The following is a 20,472-nucleotide window of genomic DNA, read 5'->3' on the forward strand; positions in this document are numbered from 1 at the left end:
GTGAAGAAGAAGAAGATGGTGAACTCAAGGATAGCTTTGTCAATATCTTCCATCCTCTCTCGCTAAGTTTTTTTCTGTTACTACCAAAAGAAATATAGAAACATGTATTTTCAGTTATAAATAAAAACTATTTGGAATTTTATATCAAACTTCCTATACTAGGGTAGAGTTTTGTTTTCCTTTTTTCTTTGGATTCCTAATCATGTTGTTATATATATTTCCTTATGAGATTTAGCATTATCATATGCATATCATATAAACAAGTAACTAAATGTCTACGCAATATGTAATCAGGTTTACACAGGCCCGGTCCAACAAATTTGATGGTCAAACAATTAATAAACTTATTAACATCTAATCTATTAGAAACTGTGTCGTTTTCCCCGAAAACTGAAAGAAAAAGGGAAAAAGGCAACTCCTCGCTCTCCACTACTGTCTCTCTCTCTGACTGGAGGTAATTGCTACCGAGCCCCTAAATGTGAAAAGCAAAATATCTTATGGGCTTTGTCAATCGCTTATGCCCCTCTAGAGTTAATGAAGAGTAAAAAGACAAAAACGCCTTTCGTGGGCGAAATAAAAAAAAAATTGGAAAATCGAAATTGGTTTATTTGTTTGGGGTGGGTTTGGTCTGAAACTCGGGTTTGGTCGGATAGCTCTCGGTTGCGGTATGGAAATCGAATTGCAATTGCCTCAATTGATTGGATTGAAATCAAATAATAAATTAAATGAAAAATAAAGACCTCGAAATAGATCTTCGGGCTCTCCTCTCCCCCAGCTCAGCTGCTGCTCGTCCTCTCGTCGTCCCCGCCTCATCAAAGCTCTTCCCGAAATCTGATCCTCTTCGTCGATGCAGCCGGACGAAAACATTTCCACCGGCAAAGCTTCCTTCCGACTAGAGTAGTAGGACAAAATGCAGGTTCTCTTCTCTCTCTCCCTCGATCTGCATTGAGCATTGGATGATTAATTTGAGATTTGATATGTGGAGCAATTGTCTCATGTGAAACAATGCAAGCATATGGTTGAATGTATGGGATTGAGATGAATCACATATTGAGCTTATAGTACCCGAAACCTCAATTTCAATTGATTTGTAGAATTAGATAAAACTAGTATAACTGATTAAAACTAAGTAGAACAAAGAGCAACTGGTCTAACTATAACTTTATTTTGTTGTTTTGCAGGATGCTATCTCCAAACACATGTGCTTACATTTCAAATTCAGAGATCACATCTCTTGTATAACCATGAAGACAACAGTGGAGGCTATAACTTTGGCAATGATAGAAGAAAGGTTGTATAAAAAGCTGAGTTTGGATGAAAGGAATGTAAAACTGGCGTTGAGGTACAAGCCGATGGTGTTTGGATGTGAAGTATCAGAAGAGTGCAGAATTTGTGATGATGATGAGTTGTTCGGTTACCTTCTTTCCATTGACAAAGACAACCGTAGAAGTCTTTTGTTAGTGGAGGAGACGAGTAACTCGGATCACCACTTAGATAAGCTGTCGAGAGTGGGCGGAAGTTCGTTTGGTATGAATCACGAAGTGTTGCAGGGAAATGATAATGAAGAAGTCGGATCTAACGCCATAACTCTGTACGTTGAAAAGGGGCAAGAAAATCTACAGGCAGAGAATGGTGATGATACAACACATGATGATTTTATGGATACAGACGACACTGCAGCTGAGACGGAGACTGCAGCTGAGACGGAGACTGCAGCTGAGACGGAGACTGCAGCTGAGATGGATAGCAGTGCTAATATAGAAACCGTTATGAGAGTTACGTATATTGAGCAGCCACCTTTACTGAAATGTAGTCAAGTTATAGAGGAATGGGGAGACGGTTTGGGTCTGTTCAAGCTGCAGGAATTTCCAAACAAGAGATCACTTCAAGAGGTGGTGGATAGAGCTGCATTTGGTGAAAGCTTTCGTTATGTTATCAAAAAATCTGATCGTAAACGGTTGGTGTTAAAATGTTGTTATGAAAGCTGTAAATGGGGATTGCGAGCTGCGAGGATTGGAGTTACGGATATTTTTTCTGTTAGGAGGTACGTGGGTGTGCATACATGCTCTCGGACTAGTCAAAGTAATAGCTGCAACATCAAGAGGAAAGGCTCTGCAGAATTAGTTGCAACTTTTTTGAATGAGGAATATCCTGGAAAACTGAGGACTCCTCTCCCGAGAGATATCATGGATTTAATAAAGTTAAAATTGGGTGTATCAGTATCTTACTCTACAGCCTTGAGAGGGAAAAATCTAGCTATGCGTGAGTTGCGTGGTAATTCAGAAGACAGCTACAAGATGTTGTATAGCTACTTGCACATGCTAGAGCAGGTTAATTCCGGAACAACAACAAAGGTGGAGTTGGATGAGGCAGGAAAGTTCAAGTACCTTTTCATAGCTTTAGGAGCTTGCATTGAAGGGTTTAAGGTCATGAGGAAAGTGATTCTTGTGGATGCAACGTTTTTGAAGAACGGATATGGTGGTGTACTAGTATTTGCTAAAGCTCAAGATCCTAATCGTCACCATTATCCCCTCGCGTTTGGGGTACTGGACGGTGAGAATAATGCTAGTTGGACTTGGTTTTTTGAGATGCTGAAAACTGTTATACCAGACTCGTCTGAAATAGTATTTATGAGCGATAGGAATCAGAGCCTCATCACCGCTGTAGCAAATGTGTATCCACAATCTCACCATGGCCATTGTATATGGCATCTAGCTCAGAATGTGAGAAATCATGCTTGTAACACCATCAAAGCCGTAGTGGCATGGAGATTTATGGAGTTGGCTAGGTATTACACATTGCATGAGTTCGAGTCTGCTTATGCATCTTTTAAGGTGAGATATCCTTCAACCTTCAAATATTTGGAGGAAAACACTAAGAGAGAAACATGGGCTAGGGTGTATTTTCCAGGTTGTAGATACAACTTGGACACTAGCAACAGTGTGGAGTCGATGAATAGCGCGTTTAGGGATGCCTTGATACCACTGTTGGATACAATAATCAAGGAGAAAACGCCAGTGCGTGAGCTGAATAGTTATGATCTTGAGTACGAGGTAACCGACACTGACGATGGGAAGGTTTATTTGGTGAACTTGATAGCGAAGACATGTAGCTGTAAGGTATATGATTATGAAAAGTATCCTTGTCTTCACGGACTTGCTGCTTACTTATATTTCCTTGAGGTTCCTGCTGCTCATGGTCGTCGACGTGAGGTCAACATAGAGTATCATCAGTTGAGCTCACAGTATTACTGGACAGAACTTTGGGCAATGGCTTATTACAGGACCATTTATTCTGTGCCGGATAAGTCTGAATGGAATGTACCAGATCACATCAAACTGCTCCAGATCATACCTCCAAAAAAGCAAACGAGGAAGGGAAGGAAAAAGGTTAATAGGAATCCATCAGTTGGAGAACGGCGTAAAAGGACACAAAATGTAAGGCGACCGAGGACAAATTTCGGGTTTAGTTGGCTGTTGTTTGGAGTGCGTACTAATAATCCAAGTGAACCAAACAATCCAAGTGAACCGAACTAGAGCTTTTGGTATGTTGCTTTTGATATGTTGTTGCTTTTGGTATGTTGCTTTTGATATGTTATTGCTTTTGGTATGTTGAACTTGGTATGTTGCTTTTTGTATTTTGAACTTGGTATGTTGCTTTTTGTATTTTGAAGTTGGAGTGTTGCTTTGCTTTTTAATCGGATTGGTATAACTAGGTATAATTAAGTAGAACTAAGTATACCCGAATTTCTCCTTTATAAATCTATGTATGAGGACGAAATAGCGAAGAGTATAATTAAGAACCTACGTATGTATTCTCTGCTTTTACTTTATGTTTCTCTGTTTTGAAACTCTCAGCTATTTATTGGAAAACCACGGAAAACTAGTAAAACTAGGTGTTACTAAGTTAGTAGATAACTGATATTAACTTGACATAATCCCCTCTAATCCAACACACGTAATTGTTAATGAACAAGCACAATCACTTGACTAATTCATCAACATCACATTCATCGACAAGACTGGTGCAAAATAACAAATATTAACTAGCATTGATTCATCGATATCACATTTTCTCTTATGCATTATATAGTCTTTCCAAGATCACTTTCTTAATAAAGAGGACCTTATAAAGTAGTAATCTATAATTCTGGTTATTTTAACAATATTATTGCACTTATCGGTTATGGTTACATGGTAATGAGTAAAAATGACAAGTAAAACTTTATTCACAAATTTAAACTATACGTAAAACTAAAAATTGTATAAATCACGAAAAATAGAACTATGAAGATATTTGGTAACACTTTTACTAGCAAATATGTTTGGGGGGAAAATATTTTTTTTACTCGCGCCAAAACGAAAATTTTCCAAAATTTTCAATTATTTCGGTCAAAGACTCGATAGATTCCCTCTTCTATTTTTCTTCCTTTTCCTTTCTCGTGACTCTCTCTCTTGTCTCGTCAATTGTGCTCTGTCTACTCACTATTGTCACTTCCCAACCACTCTCTCTCTCTACTCTCTCCTCTCACCTCTCCAAAATCCATTATCTTTGATCTCTCATCTCTCCAAAATCCATTATCTTTGCTCTCATCTCTCCAAAATCCAATATCTTTCTCTCTCACGATTTTACTGTTTCCCTTCCCCTTTACTGACAATGACTCATCCTTACGAAGAGGCGAAGGAGATGAAGAAGCTGAAGAAACTCTACGACATGTTAGGCTAAATTTGCGATGCCCAATATAGAATTCCTACCCGTTGCCCATGTGGTGGTGAAATCCAGACGGATGTGTCTCCAAATCCGAAGTATCGGGGCTGCTGCTTTGCCTTGTGCTTCCTTGACAAACTCCTCAATAGGGGCCAATCTCCCATCCAACTGGTCCAGTCTCCCATCCAACTGGTCCACCTTCTTGTCAACTGTCTTCAACAGTTTCATTGTCTTTTTCACCAACGTCATAACATCTCCCAGTTGAACCGACTGCTCACCTATCTGTACTCCATCCCCTGCTGCATCTTCAATCAGTTCTGGCTGTTTTGAACGCCCAGCTACATCTTGGTCGAACATGTCTTTAAAAAATATCTTTTCACCTGCATCCAGACACTTCTCCCAACTGTCCACAGCTATATCGGATTGATCAACGTCGTCTTCATCTTCCAAAATCTCATCCAACAGTCTTTCTTCTTGTGGAGTTCTGGTGGGGATGATGCTGTCAATAACCTACCACAAACATAATTATTTTTAAAACTTATTCCATAGTTCGGTTTCTAGTACTACCTTAGTTCTACTACAGTTTCACAGGAATACTTTAGTTCACAGGAAGACTTACAGTTGTGTTACCCAGTTCCTTGTTTATCACAGTAAGTGACACCCCTGTGGATCCATTTCTTTTGAATGAGCTCTTGCACATCCTCGGACAGTTGGGAGAAGCTCCATCAACAGGCTGTCTGAACGCAACTCCTAGCTTGGGAATTGCCTCGAATGCAAGAAGCTGTTACACATAAAAAAATTTGCATCAGTTCACAACAATAACCACTAACTGGTTTAATGGGATTTTGCATACCTCTAGTGGAACACAAAATCCTGGAAGCGGCCATAATGTTTTCTCTTTCACCACTCCTCCAAAATGCTCCATTGTGTGAGATATCTCTTTCAGCATGTAATCATACGAAAATCTCCCCCACGGAAAGGACTTGCAGTAGTCAAGATCGTCCACTGCTCTCTGGAACACCTCCAACACATCATTAGCCTTGTGTCCAGCCTTGGTTTGCGCACAAACAACCGAAGCTAAGAAGAATAGAACCGCCATCTTCAGTCTGTCTTTGTGGGGTCCCATGTTCACCAGCTTCTTCTTAACATCCTCTAACCTTCTAGATTCTCCTTCCTTGAAATGACGATCAACAAACCTCGTCCCACCAAGTTGTTTGTAGCCGAGAGGATAGTTGTGGCAGAATAGGCCAGATATCAAACCATGCTCCCTCAGCCCGTAACGGATAGCAACCCCATTCACTATAAACCACCTCTCTCTCTGCCTCTCGCTACCAGCAGTACGCAACAACAACATCCACATCCCCTGTACCCTATGGTTATTCTCCGTCTTCATGTGGAAAATGTGTTTGAATTGGGGATGCTCCGTGAACCAGCTCCACTCCGCGTTAGACAGCTTGGGTCTCAGATCTTTTAGCGTCTTAATCGCGTTAGCTATCATACACTTTGTGCCAAGCTTTATTTTCTTGATGTACTCGCTGGGCTTGAAGAACATGCTCGTTGGTTTGACTATATCGAGTCCGACATTTCCATTCAAACCCTGCAAGTTATACCAAAGTTTTATATTCAAGTTATACTAAACTTATAACCAATTTTGCTACAAGTTATATCCAAGTTCCCCTACAGTTATATCCAAACAGGAGGCCTCTCCAAACAGTTATATCCAAGTTCCCCTACCTAAGGAGACTCCTACCTAAGTGATAATTTCTTACCTCGGGTTCTGGTGGATTCTCATTCTCGTTCTCTGGTGGATTCTCATTCTCATTCTCGTTTGCTTCTCTAGAGGCTTCTCTATTTCCATCTGCTAACTCTTCTTCTCCTTCTCCATTTTCTTCTTCAGAACCTCCATTATCATCATCCATTTCATCTTCACAAGCTTCATTTTCAGAAGCTTCATTTTCAGAAGCTTCATCTTCGGAACCTCCATTCTTATCATCCTTTCCTTCTTCAGCTCCATCTCCATCTCCATTTTCTTCTTCAGAACCTTCTCCGTCTTCATTTCCTTCTTCAGAACCTTCAATCTCATCATCTCCAGAATGAGTCCCAATCGCCGGAGTTGCTGGAGGAGCTGGAGGAGCTGGAGGAGCTGGAGGAGATGGGCCACCAACAACTGTCGTCGGAGCAGTCGGCTCAGTCGGCTTCGTTCCCGCCGTAGTCTCCCTCGAGTCCTCACTCGTCTTCTCCGCAGTCTCCGTCATCTCCGTCGTCTTCTCGATGTTATCGGAGGCCTCCGCCGCCGTCGTCTGACTCGTCTCCTTCGCAAACTTCACTCTCCGAGTCTCTTCCTTCGTTGGATTATCCTTCCTCTTACCTCCTCTCGTTTTAACCACCATCGCATTCGATTTCCTCTGAATTCTTCTTTCTCTCCGTTCGTTCTCACCGTTGATTTTGGGTACGTAGAAGAATTGGAGGTTCGAGGTTGAAAGAGTTCAAAGAGGCTTCAAATTAGGGTTTGAGTGAAAGGGGAAAAATGGAGAAAAGAGATGTCGAAATTCAGTATATTGAGGTTTAATTCGGTTTAATTAAATTGAGTTATTGAAAACCGACAGATTTGGTTTGGTTTTCCAGGGATTGGTTCGGTTTCGAGGATTGGGTTTGGTTTCGAGGGATTGGTTTGGTTTCGAGGGATGGGTTAGATGGTTAGACGATTCGGTTCAATTCAATTGACCATAAATCCAAGTCGGATCCAGGCGGATGGGTTATACCCTGGTAAAACTTGTAAATACTTCAACTATCCCACGGTTTTTATGTCATTTCTACCATTTCTGATTTTTTAAATAAATGTTTATCTTTATGTTTATATGGCTGTCTATGAAAGATTGACTTTTTCACATTTAGGGTTTCTACAACTTGAGTATCGTTAGATGGGAAGCTATATTTGTTGTATCTCAATTTTGATCGTTTCCCTAAGAGTTTTGCTTATGTTCCTAAAAAGACTAATCTTTTTTGAATCTTACTGTCTTTGTTTTCTCGTAAGATAATTAATGGACAAGATCAGCGAGTTACCTGATGAACTGTTGGTGAAGATACTATCCTATGTTCCGACAAAGCTTGATGTCTCCACCAGCGTCTTGTCCAAACGATGGAAGTTCCTTTGGATGTGGCTGACTAAACTCGAGTACAGTGATGATGAAGGCAACTCATTCCTTGTACTCCGAGACTTCATCAACAAGAACCTCCGCTTACACAGAGCTCCCCTCATAGAAAGGTTGTGTCTTGAGCTATGGGAGGAGGAGTCCACAAAAGTTAACCATGAAGAAGAAGATATCAAACTCTGGGTTGAAACTGCTGTTTCTCGCTGTGTCCGTTACCTGGAAGTTTCTTATAATGTAAACATGCTTCCAAGTAGCTTGTTTACTTGCGAATCGCTCATGGTTTTATTTGAAGTTTGACTATGTATTTAATGAATGAATGTGTATGACAAAACCGAGTCATCTTTGAAGCTCACTTAGAACAAGCTAGGGAAGCAATGCTACAACAGCTAAACTTGCAGAACCTAGTGGAGGAGATAAAGATATGTATAAACACCGATCCAGCTTTTGGTCTTTGGACCATATAACCGTGAATAGGAACTCAGCTGCTATGGAGATTGCACTCATTGTTACTTAGGACCATAGACTCCAATGGTACATCGCTAATTTGCTAAGAAAGGGCCCTACTGGCTGCAGCAACTATTGAATGAGGAAGCTAGAACCTGGCCTGAAACAAACTTTCATGTTTAAGGTCTCTGAGATTCAGCTTTCTCTCTGTTTTTGATACCCATTGGAGCTCACTATATCAACTATTGGTGATTTTGGTTTGTAGAATGTTTTCCTTTTTAAAAATAATCCTAACAAAAAGAAAAATTTAAAAGTTTATTTAATAAAATATTAAATTAGTAAATAAGAAAGTGTATAATATTGTTATTGAATTGATTGACATTATTTAACTTCCAATTTTTCTTATTTCATTTTAATTCTTAGTTCGAGTTGGTTTCAATTTAAATTTTTAAGTAAAGTGTTTTTTCTAGCCTAAAGTTGATAACAACTCATCTATGCATTATGATTATAAAATATAAACATTAACTTGAATTTATGTATAAAAAGTGAAAACAAATTTTATTTATAAAATAAACTTCCCACACAACATATGTAAAAAAAGTCATAAAACTATAATAAAATAATAAATGTTTTATTAAATTAAAATATCAAACAAAATTCGTTGTAATGTACGGAGTCATATCTTATGATTTATAATATACACGTGATATACATATATGCATGTGATGTGCAAGGTCGAATTAAGAAGTGATAATTATCACTTGGGCTTAGCCCATTAACTTCCTAAAAGTGTTTAGGTCATTTAATTATAAAAGTGTCACGTGACTTGATCAAGACATGCAAAAGAGTTTGTCAAGACTTTGAGATTTGCTTTCGATTCGATGGCACTAGCATCCAATACTGATCCAGTTTGTGTGTGGATATCAGTAGAGTTATGACGTTTGAAGTGCTAAATGATCTCGGTTTGTTCTTGGTATTTGTTCCGTTGCAAATAACCATGTATATTCGAAACTATAATATCTAAGTTTATTTCAGTAATGATATAATATTATAGGCAACTAAATTCATATATTGATTTATAAATGGTTAAAACCCGATATAAATTCCTACAAAAATAAACTCCAAAAGCATGGAAAAACAAGCTAAGCAAGATCTTCAAGGATTCGTAAAGTGTTCAAAAGAACCATCACTTTACCGAAAGAAGGAGAATGATTATCTTCTCATAGTTTTTGTGTACGTAGACAATTTGTTGGTCACCATGTCTAACATAAAAAACGATCAACGCGTTCAAGGTAGAGATGACTACAAATTTTGGGATAAGTGATCTTCCGAGACTACTAACATACTACCAAGCCCGTCTTTTTGCACATGCAACTGGACCAACCGAACATGATAATATTTAGAGAGTCCATAATTTTTTTTTGTTTTAGTAATAGCTATACATACAAAATCATATATTTTTAAAAAATCAGATAAATATATTTAAATTTAATTTTCGTATTTTTAACCAATAAATATAGATTACAAATTTGATTTTGTCAACACAATCAATTAAAAATGCAATAAGTTAGGAAGTAATTAGCATTTATATCGTTTATATATTTTGGAAAGTAAAAAATAATTTTTGGTGTTTGTTTTAATATTCAGTGTAACTCTAGAAAATTAATATTTTAATTTGATTCTATTTAGGAAACAATTATTAATTAGTATTATAAATAAGGAGAGAAATATATAACTTTTCACCAATATATCCAAATATTAATAAACATAAAGACGAAAGACTAGTCTAATCTTCTGTCGAGAAGGCAAAAAAGAAAGAAGAGTCTCCAACTTTTTGTGTAATCAAATCAAGATTCTGCAACTTTTTGTCTTACCACTATACGAATTCTATTTTTCTATTATTATTATAAAGATTTATACCTGCAGAGTCCTGATTCTGGATATAAAAGAACGTCAAGAAAAAGAAACTGAAAAAATCATATTCTCAAAGAGGTATTTCACAAGCTTTTAACTAAAAGACAAAAACAAAAGATGTTTCTTCCACTCAAACCAAAAAATTGGTCGATGATTTTGTACTAAAAAAAACTAGAAGAATAGTATTATTTAGATTAAAAAAATTAGATTGATATAATAATATTTTATGAAAACATAAATTATTTTAAGTCTTTAGAAAAGACCTTATTTTTCTCAACATAGTCTCTATAGAATTTGAGACGGTCCTGCATACTACCTTACATAGAAGTACTTCAAAACAAGGATAGTATAATGCTGAAGCAAGAAATCTATGCCTTGAAAATATTAGAAGAAGCCAGGATGGACGAATGTAATGCATCTAATGGACTTGAATATATAGCTTTCAAAAGGCCTCAAAGACAAACGCATTAGTGAGAAGGACTACATGAGAATTTCCGTATGCCTATGATATCTTCTTCATACTCGACCATATCTTTCGTTTAGTGTTGGTGTAGTCAGCCGATATATGCAAGAACCCAGGGAATCACAGGAGCAGCACTCAAACAAATGCTCAGGTACTTACGAGAGTTTGACAAAAAAAAAGATACTTACGAGAGGAACATATCACATGGTCTTGTATTCAAACACCCAAACGGAACCAGACTTGTAGGCTATAGAGACATCAGCCATAATGCTGATGAAGACGATGGGAAGAGAACGACCGGTCATGTGTTCTACTTCGATCAGTGTCCTATTACCTGGTGTTCACAAAATCAAGAGACAGTAGCCCTATCGTCTTGTGAAGGCGAATTTATCGCAGCTACGGAAGCAGAAAAATAAGCAATATGGTTACAAAAACTCTTTGCCGAGATAACTGAACGGAAGAGTAAAAAAGTGACTATTAAGATTGATAATAAATCTACAATATCACTTACTAAAAATCCAGTTTCCATGGCTGAAATAAACATATACACAAAATATATCATTTCATACGAGAGTGTGTAAAAACGAGCAAGTAGAGGTTTGACATGTTTCGGGAAGTGAACAAAAGGCTGCTATTTTGACGAAGTCACTTGAGAGAATCAAGCTCAAGGAAATGACCAATCTGATTGGCTTTCAAGATGGAAGAGAATGTGACTTCAACCATAAAGGACAGAATGTTGACTTAAATTTGAAGTAACTAAAGTTCCAAATTTCCTAATCATATTCGAGTTATGAGAGATTAGGAAATATACTTTATTTAAGAGATATTTTAAATGTGATAAGTTTAGGAATAATACATCTTAAGAAGATATTAAATTGTGACATTTATACTATTAAAGCAGAATCCTATTGTGTTTTTTTACTAAAAATACTATTTTCTTTACTATCATTTCATATTTTATTAAGGGCAATCAAGTAATATTAATAACACATCTATATTGGGTCTTTTTTTTTATCCAGCACACTGCCCACATCATATCTCTCTTGGGCCATTTGGGCCGATTAAGAAATCAGATCCAATTCTTATTTTTTCTCCAAGTTCAAATAATTTATTTTCAACCATTCTTAATATTTTGTGTAGTGAACAAAAATTAATCACTTAATTATTATGTTTTTTCCTTTTTAATATAATTTAAGCATTCATAAAAAAATTTGAATTTTTTCATTGAAAAGTATAAATCTTTATTAAAAGTATATAATTTTTATTTAAAAAATTAACCACATAATAAAATTAATTTAGAGAGTTATACCAACTTAATTCATTAAAATAAAGTTTAATTTTCTAAACATAAATACTCATTAGACCTGGACGTTCGGGTACCCATTCGGGTACGGGTCGGTTTTTTTGGGTATCGGGTTTTTCGGGTTTTGAAATTAAACCCCATTCGAATATTATAAAATGATGGGTCGGGTTCGAGTCGGGTGTTTCCGGGATCGGGTGGGTTCGGTTCTCATGCATGAGAACCTGAAAAATAACCAAATAACCAAAGTATCTAAAACGGGTTCGGTTATTTGTACTCAAAGTAACCAAAGTATCCGGTTCGGTTCAAATTTTTGCATCCAAATTACTCAAAAGTAACCAAAAGTGACCAGAAATGTCAATTCTATACAATTGTTTGGGTAAACTTTTATCCAAACTATCATATTTTATCCAAAAATACTCAAAAGTATCGAAAATAACTACTATAGTTAACTTATAATATTAATTTAAAATATTAAAATAATTATAAATATAATTATAACATATATTTTTAGATATATATTCACATTTCGGATATCTTCTGGTACTCATTCGGTTCTCGGTTCGGATCGAGTTCAGGACCGATTCTTCGGATATAGCAATTTAGAACTCATTCGAATATTTATCTCGAGTGTGATCGGGTTCGGAACCCTGGTTTTTGGGTTGGTTCTTCGGGTCTGGATATTGTGCTCAGGCCTATACTCATTTAAAATGAAACACGATAAATAAAGATAAAAAGCGTAAGTCTTTTATAAAAAAACAAATATATGAAAATATGATATTTACTAAATATTTGTCAATTTAAAAAAAATAAAGGAAAATAAATCCGCGCTTTGAAAGCGCGGATCAAAATCTAGCCCACTACCCACATCATCTCTTTTGGGTGATTTGGACCGATTAACAAATCAGATTCAATTTTTATTTTTTTTTCTCCAAGTTCGAATAATTTATTTTCAACCATTCTTAATATTTTGTGTAGTGAACAAAAATTAATCACTTAATTATTATGTTTTTCTTTTTAATATAATTTAAGCATTCATAAAAAATATGATTTTTTCATTGAAAAGTATAAATCTTTACTAAAAGTATATAATTTTTTATTAAAAAATTAACCACATAATAAAATTAATTTAACAGAGTTATACCAACTTAATTTACTAAAAATAAAGTTTATTTTTTCTAAACATAAATACTCATTAGACCTGGACGTTCGGGTACCCATTCGAGTACGGATCGGCTCTTTCGGGTATCGACTTTTTCGGGCTTTAAAACTAAACCCCATTCGGGTATTATAAAATTTTGGGTCGTGTTCGAATCGGGTCTTTCCGGGTCCGGGTGGTTCGGTTCTCATGCATAAGAACCTGAAAAATAACCAAATAACCAAAATATCTAAAACGGGTTCGGTTATTTATACTCAAAGTAACCAAAGTATCCGATTCGGTTCAAATTTTTATATCCAAATTACTCAAAAGTAACCAAAAATAACCAAAAATATTCATTCTATACAGTTTTTGGGTAAACTTTTATCCAAACTATCATATTTTATTCAAAAATACTCAAAAGTACTAAAAATGACTATTATAGTTAACTTATATTAATTTAAAATATTAAAATAATTATAAATATAATTATGACATATATTTTTAGATTTATATTCACAATTCGGGTATCTTCGGGTACTCATTTGGTTCTCGGTTCGGATCGGGTTCGGATCGGTTATTCGGATATAGCAATTTAGAATTCATTCGGATATTTACCCCGGGTCTGATCGGGTTCGGGACCCTGAGTTTTGAGTCGGTTTTGAGTTGGTTCTTCGGGTCCGGATATTGTGATCAGGCCTATACTCATTTAAAATAAAACACGATAAAGAAAGATAAAAAGCTTAAGTCTTTTATAAAAAAACAAATATATGAAAATATGACATTTACTAAATATTTGTCAATTTAAAAAAAAATTAAGAAAAATTAAAGTGCGGATCAAAATCTAGTCTATACTATTAAAGCAGGATCTTATTCTAAAAATTTAAGATTCTGCCCCTACATTTTAATATATTTACAAGTCTTCTTATTGTCATTTAATTTAAACTAAAAATAGAATATTCTCTATAACTATGGTAATTAATACTTTCCATATTTTGTGAATGATAATAATTTTAATTTTTATACAGATTATACTTTCCATTTAATTTGAAATGAATTTTTCATCTATAATATTATTTAAAAATCGGATATGAATATATACATGCAAATTAAAAAAATATTATTATGTCATTTTTACATAATAATGATATGCCAATTTTGAGTTTTCAATTTTTTTAAACTTATCTTAAAATTAAGTTTTAGATCTAAACATAAATAAAAATACAAACTTATCATAGTAACCAAAAAAAGAAAATAATATTTTCATATCAATAATAAAGTTTCTTATTACCATTATTTCATTTTCTTCAAATGACATAATACAAATCTCATTAAAGTCTAAATAATTACTTTTCAATTTTATATAATATTAAGAAGTATGAATTATTTAGTAAACATTTCAAAAATATTATTTTTTTTTGTTTTTAGCGGGTCATCTCATATCAGATCTTAGGTTAATAGCGGATTTTTAGATTTTTACCAAGTTTTCTAAGATTATAATTACAATTCTTTTTGTTATATTGAACTGAATTATATACATATCACTAAATTTATCAGTTCAATCATAGGTCTGGGTTAGGTATGAAACACCGCTTAAAAATTAATTATTATAATAGAATAATATTTTTGAAATACAAATAAAAAACTTTTAAATTATTTTTTCTCTAATCAAAATTACAAATTCAGTTAAATTTTATTAAAATAAAAATATACCCGTGCTTTAAAAACGCGGGTTAAAATCTAGTATAACTTATAAGTTTTACATATTGTTAATAGAACTTTAGTTTTGAGTTAATTTCTAAATGAATAAAGAAAAGTCGTTCTTTAATTATGTTCTTAGCAAACCGAGTTTCTATAATAGTGGCTAGAACTTGATCCCAGTAATAGGGGGATCTATGTGATGTTGAATAAAATGTATGGAGAGACTAATATGTGGGATGATGCAAAGGGAGCATGGAGGATGATGAATGAGAGAGCCGCATAGAAGACTCTGGGTAGCACCTTCCCTCGAGATAAAGATGCGTATACTGAATTTTCTATGGGCCATCAACTAATGAGATGATCAGACCACTTTTTAGACAGGGTTAATAAGTCAGGGTGTGAACCCGTTATGATACCATAATAATTTAGATGTGTTTCCCGCTTAAAATCAATGAAAAATTTCACTAATAATTTAACAAATATTTTGGTTATTTTTAAAGAGTGTGTATTTAAAATATTTTTGCATTTAAATCAGTATTTTTAAATTCAATCCGATTGTGATTATACCGGTTAATCCGGAGATCTGACAATTCAATTTATGTTTTTAAAATATTCATATTAAAAATCACTAAAACCCGAGACTAACCGATTGAACTGATGGATGACCGATATGTAATCTAATTGGATTTAAATTGTAATAGTTTCATAATTTGTAATCTTATAATCGAAATTTTAAAGTTCACTATTTTGCAATTTATGAAATTATGATGTTTCTACAAAATTTTAAAGAGAAAATGATAGATATAAAATAACTAAGATTAATTATTGTATTATTTGGAAACATTGATAGTAGTATAAAAAATATATTGTTTGGAAACATTGATAGTAGTATAAAGAAATAAGTATATTGTTTGGAAACATGGATAGTAGTATAAAGAAAGAAACATTAGTGACTTAATGTATGTTTAACTATAAAGTATAAAAGTGTATTTAATTTAAAAACTTACAAAATAAATGTTAGGTCCAACAGAATGTTTCTATTTTAATAAGATAGATGTACTGTAATATGTTAGTGGATGTGGTGTGGTTAATATAAGAATAACAAATAAGCAATATAAGGAAACAATAAACGACAATGAAGGTAGTTGTTATAAGGTGGATCTTTAAATGATGATTTAATGATTTAATAACCCTTGCGTTACAAAACGGACGCTTAATAATAGGTTGATATAATAGGTTGATTATAATAGTTGAGGTCCATCTTTAAAAATCCACCTAGAAAAAGTTATAATGTTTCTGTTTTAATAAGATAGATTGGTGGTAAGTAGAATGACCTAAATCTCTTTTATATTACTGAAGTCCCTTACATATTTCCAATATGGATCTTATTTCCCCAATCCGATATTATGGTGCCGGTATAGATCGAAGTCCCCTTATGATCCAATTCTGACTGGTAATAGATACCAGGACTTTGTAATATTTGATTGATCTTATCTCCAACAGAAGGTACTCTCCAACAGGTACTGGAGTTCATTTGAGTTCATCGTTAGGGATAAATCGAGAACTAGATATGAGAAGATCTATGATTGCTTGCATTGTCTTGGAAGACATATGGGGAGGGAGCTCGTAGAGTGTACTTTCGAGCCACACCAGTTCCTGACATGACATTGCATTAAATGAAACACCCAAAAGCTTGTTGACTGAAACTGCTAAAGTTTACATAAGGATGTCTTCTTATGTGACATTAAATACGTAACACACATGTGGGTTGTTCATTAGAAAAATAATCAAAGTCTCTGTCTGGAGGGGAGAGTTCTAGTAGAGGTTGTTAGGCACTGTGCCTCTTGATTGGGTGGATTGGATCAAAAGTCGCACTGTTAAAACTGCAACCATCAAGAAAAAGACAAAGAAACAGATGATATTCGCCATGGAGAACCACTGAAGTAGCTTGAAGCTGCCGTATATGAGGAGACAGAACCAAGTTAACAACACCTATTTACACAAAGAGAGACAGAGTGATAGTTTAGTTCTAGCAACAGTTTCATATAACCTGATAGTGTTTTTATGTGTCTTACGATCAATGGTTTGATTGGCCGGCCAATTTGGTGAAAGTCTAAGTCGCTGAACACATCATTTTTGAAGTAGTTTTCAAGTTGAACATCCTGCTTTTATAAATTAAAGAGATGAGAGACCAAATGAAAATAAAAGTTTGATAATGAGGACTTGTTTTGATTTGTTAAACCTTGGCGACAAACAAATCTTGGCACCACTGCGCAATGCCATCTGCAGTTTCTGGCAGTTGGCTCATTTGATAACGTCTCATCTGCAAATTCACCTTTAAAAAGAAAAAGAAGAAACAGAGAGCTTTCTTCTGATAAGTGAGAGTATATCAATCTAAAGAGCTATATAACTAACACATTGATGAAGTCCTTGTAACCTCAGATGATTGGCCACAGAACATCCTAAGCAGTGTTGGTATAGACTGTCTCTTATGAACTGTATATGTGCAGTCATAAATCGCTGGAACGAAGGAGCGCATGTTAGCTACCGCTGAAACGAATCCCTGATGTTGCAAACCTTTGTAAGTGAAGCAAAATCTCATAAAATTACCTGAAAGAAAGTAAAAGTCACCTTTGTACGAGGAATCATAACATTGCGAGGGGATGGTAAGCCTTTTAGAGATGCATAATCCTTGGCAGCTTCAAGATTTTCTTGAGTGAATCGAGTTCCTTCCACAAAAAGCGCCATCCAGAACGCTGTAGGAAAGTCCTTCAGTTGATTAAAACCTGTCTGCAAAAAATTTGATGTTAGATTCAGTTTCAGAAATCACAAAACAGTTTAAGCTCAAGAGAATAATCTTCAACCTTGAGGTTATTCTCATCCTTGGCCCAATTCTTTTCCACGAAGATGTATTCTGAAAACCACATTGACCAACCTATGATCTGTGTGATAGAGTTGCAGTGTTTCAGTAACTAAATAGTAAAATATGAATTAAGATAGACAGTAACCTAAACGGAACAAGCTCAAACCAAAGATAAACTGAGAGGTTTTGAGCGGGTTTGGGTTTTTGGGTTTAGCCTCCTAAGTTCCATTCGAGTTTTATATATGTTCAAGTAAGTTTCGGTTCATAATACTTTTGAGTTCGGGTACATTTTATAACTTTATCTAAGAACACATTTTCACTACCCAAAAACATATGCATTACAACTACAGTTGTCGAAGTTAATTCATTACTCGTTTTCGTCCCTATGTGAACGTAACTTCAAGTCGATTTTAGGACGAAATGATTTACTTGTAAGTTTAGGTCGATTTTACTACGAATTTTATTTCGACATAAAAACAAAGTTAACTTCTGGTAATTTTACGACTCAATATTATGCCAATGTTTTCTTGTAGTGTTTGGAACCAAACTCATTTTGGATTCGTTTAGTTCAGGTTCAGATATTCTTAGATATCATACCATAATAAAATTAGATTAAGTATACTAATTCGAATTTTATGTTTTTTTTGCAGACTTTTAGGTTCGTAGGTTTGGTTAATAATACTTTGCAATTGGATATATTTTATACTACTCTACATAATCCATTGGGATATGTTTTATAATTCGTATACAGATATAAATTTTTAGTTTGGGTTCGAGTATTATGCCACCCCTGGTTTTGCGTTGGCTTTAAAAAATTATTGAGAAACAAACTCACTGGAAGATACTTATTGTCTATGCTCATGATGGCTAGAGCGCTTCCAAGACAACCTGAACGCTGTCATCGTAATAATATACAATACTCAGAGACAGAAGAGTAATTTGCGCAAGAGTTAAAAAGAATAAAGAAATGTCATGAAGTTTTATTTCAAGACCTGAGCTATGACCCATCCGATGAGCCAGTCGATGTCACTTCGGTGATTGCATAAGACAAGTGCATGTTCTTTACCTGAACATGTTGTAATAATCATGAAAATTTAACATAATATCCTACTACTCCATGAGACTTATAAGAAGCCGAATCACATAATCATCCTACCAATTAGTTCAAGAGTCTCTGCATCAGCATACAAATTGATCTGCAGTATCAAAACATCACAATCACTACATTATCACTAAAGAACAGAAAAAGAAACTGAAACGAACCACCAAACCTTGATGCAAGCCCACCAATCAACGAGCCATATGAGCTGCAACCAAAGTAACTCCGCAACACTTGTGTTGATTCTTCTATGCAAACTTCTTGAGACAGGACGAACAAAGATGAATAACACAAGCTGTGTTCGGAAAGGAAACAAATGTATCAACCAGTCTCTTCCAATTTTGAGAAGACAATTAACTTAAAAACAAAGGTTTTTTTATGTAAGTAGTGAATGGACCTGAACGAGGTTGATGATGAGACCTGACACAAAGAAGAGCAAACAAAAAGGGACAATGACAAAAACCGCAAAGATCCCCATGAATGAGAAAGAGAAGAGACATAAAACAAACAAGAAGGAGATGGCAAACTTTCATAATCTTTTGGGTGAATCTGATCTATTAAAACATTAGTACATTTTGTAATTAACACTGAGTTTTCCACAAAAATTACATCCATATGCCATTGTATTTAAATTTAATTAAAACTTATGGAAACTATTTATAACTACCTAAGTATTTATATTGTTTTCCTTAAGTGAATATAGATTAGCATGTAACTAGTGGCGGAGCCGCATGGTCAAAGGGTGGGGCAGATGATTTTAAAAAATTCTATGTATAATTTTGATAGTGTTTTTTGTGTCCTGGTCGGTTCCTTAAACAATTTCGATAATGCACCCCATAATATTCGTCTCTAAATCCGCCCCTGCATGTAACGATAATGTAGGTATACGATGTCATTTTCTATTATTTTACCTATAATCTGTAATGATATTTAACATCTACTTGTGGAATATTAGACATCACATATATATTGTTAATGTATAAAATTCTAGCTAAAATTAAAATATAGTCTTGTTTTTTTCTGAAAATATTTTGGAGAAGTAATTCAAATACAATAATAGTGTTTGTTTTGTTATTTTGAAATATTACGAAACCCATCCTTATATTAAACACAATATAATTATCAAAAAAATTCATCTAACTAATTTACAAAACTTTGAAACAAATAAAAAAAAAATATCACCACTATTTTATAATTGGGTTTAATAAAATCTCAAGCTTTAAAAGATATGATATTATAATTATTACTTAAATATTTATTATTATCGTCAAAAAGATATACACCAAATAATATATTTATTATTTTCAAATTAAAAAGGAAATAAATCCCAGAATAATAGATATTGGATCAAATGTTTCTATCTCAAAAGATTTAAACTTATTCAACAATAATGATTTGCAAACTATTGAAAAAATTAGGAAAAGAGCTCGAAATATATTAATTTTTTGAAAATACTTTCTGCCGATAGTATATTATATCGTGTTTAAGAGAAGGTGTAAACTTATTTAACAAAAAGATCTTTAAATATATTTACGCTTTAGAATATTAATATATTCTTTATCAAAAAAATATTCTTAATATATGAACAACAAATTTGTTATTATGGTGGGCTTTGTCCCAAAAGTTTTACGCAGTTCAAATTTATTGTTTAATGTTATATATGATCGGTCATAAAGAAAATGATACAAAAT

At 34.3% G+C, this 20,472-nt stretch overlaps 3 protein-coding genes across 3 annotated transcripts; 2 read left to right on the forward strand and 1 right to left on the reverse strand.

Moving 5' to 3' along the window:
* The first annotated feature begins 1,244 nt into the window (after positions 1-1,244).
* Positions 1,245-3,536, forward strand: LOC108820396 (uncharacterized). Its single transcript, XM_018593344.2, has one exon. It carries the CDS (start codon positions 1,245-1,247, stop codon positions 3,534-3,536), a length of 2,292 nt encoding a protein of 763 aa, XP_018448846.2.
* A 4,212-nt stretch (positions 3,537-7,748) lies between these two features.
* LOC108820397 (F-box protein At4g09920-like) lies at positions 7,749-8,156 on the forward strand. The gene has a single exon (XM_018593345.1). The coding sequence runs from the start codon at positions 7,749-7,751 to the stop codon at positions 8,154-8,156; it is 408 nt and encodes a 135-aa protein (XP_018448847.1).
* An 8,340-nt stretch (positions 8,157-16,496) lies between these two features.
* LOC108822287 (1-acyl-sn-glycerol-3-phosphate acyltransferase 3-like) lies at positions 16,497-19,729 on the reverse strand. Its single transcript, XM_018595328.2, has 11 exons — positions 19,179-19,729; positions 18,954-19,076; positions 18,839-18,878; positions 18,675-18,748; positions 18,518-18,577; positions 17,684-17,761; positions 17,451-17,609; positions 17,257-17,382; positions 17,062-17,154; positions 16,895-16,981; positions 16,497-16,811 (listed from the first exon to the last, which is right to left on the reverse strand). The coding sequence occupies exons 1-11, from the start codon at positions 19,257-19,259 to the stop codon at positions 16,635-16,637; spliced, it is 1,098 nt and encodes a 365-aa protein (XP_018450830.1). The 5' UTR covers positions 19,260-19,729; the 3' UTR covers positions 16,497-16,634.
* Between the last annotated feature and the right edge of the window lie 743 nt (positions 19,730-20,472).

Source organism: Raphanus sativus, chromosome 8 (assembly GCF_000801105.2).
Source record: "Raphanus sativus cultivar WK10039 chromosome 8, ASM80110v3, whole genome shotgun sequence".
NCBI lineage: Eukaryota > Viridiplantae > Streptophyta > Magnoliopsida > Brassicales > Brassicaceae > Raphanus > Raphanus sativus.

Excerpts from the sequence above, each read along its gene's own strand:
- LOC108820396 (XM_018593344.2), top strand. The coding sequence starts at position 1,245 with ATGAAGACAACAGTGGAGGCTATAACTTTGGCAATGATAGAAGAAAGG.
- LOC108822287 (XM_018595328.2), bottom strand. The coding sequence starts at position 19,259 with ATGGGGATCTTTGCGGTTTTTGTCATTGTCCCTTTTTGTTTGCTCTTC. Across the intron at positions 18,879-18,953 it reads ATTGGTGGGCTTGCATCAAG|ATCAATTTGTATGCTGATGC; the intron begins GTTTGGTGGTTC and ends TTGATACTGCAG. Across the intron at positions 18,749-18,838 it reads AGAGACTCTTGAACTAATTG|GTAAAGAACATGCACTTGTC; the intron begins GTAGGATGATTA and ends CAACATGTTCAG.
- LOC108820397 (XM_018593345.1), top strand. The coding sequence starts at position 7,749 with ATGGACAAGATCAGCGAGTTACCTGATGAACTGTTGGTGAAGATACTA.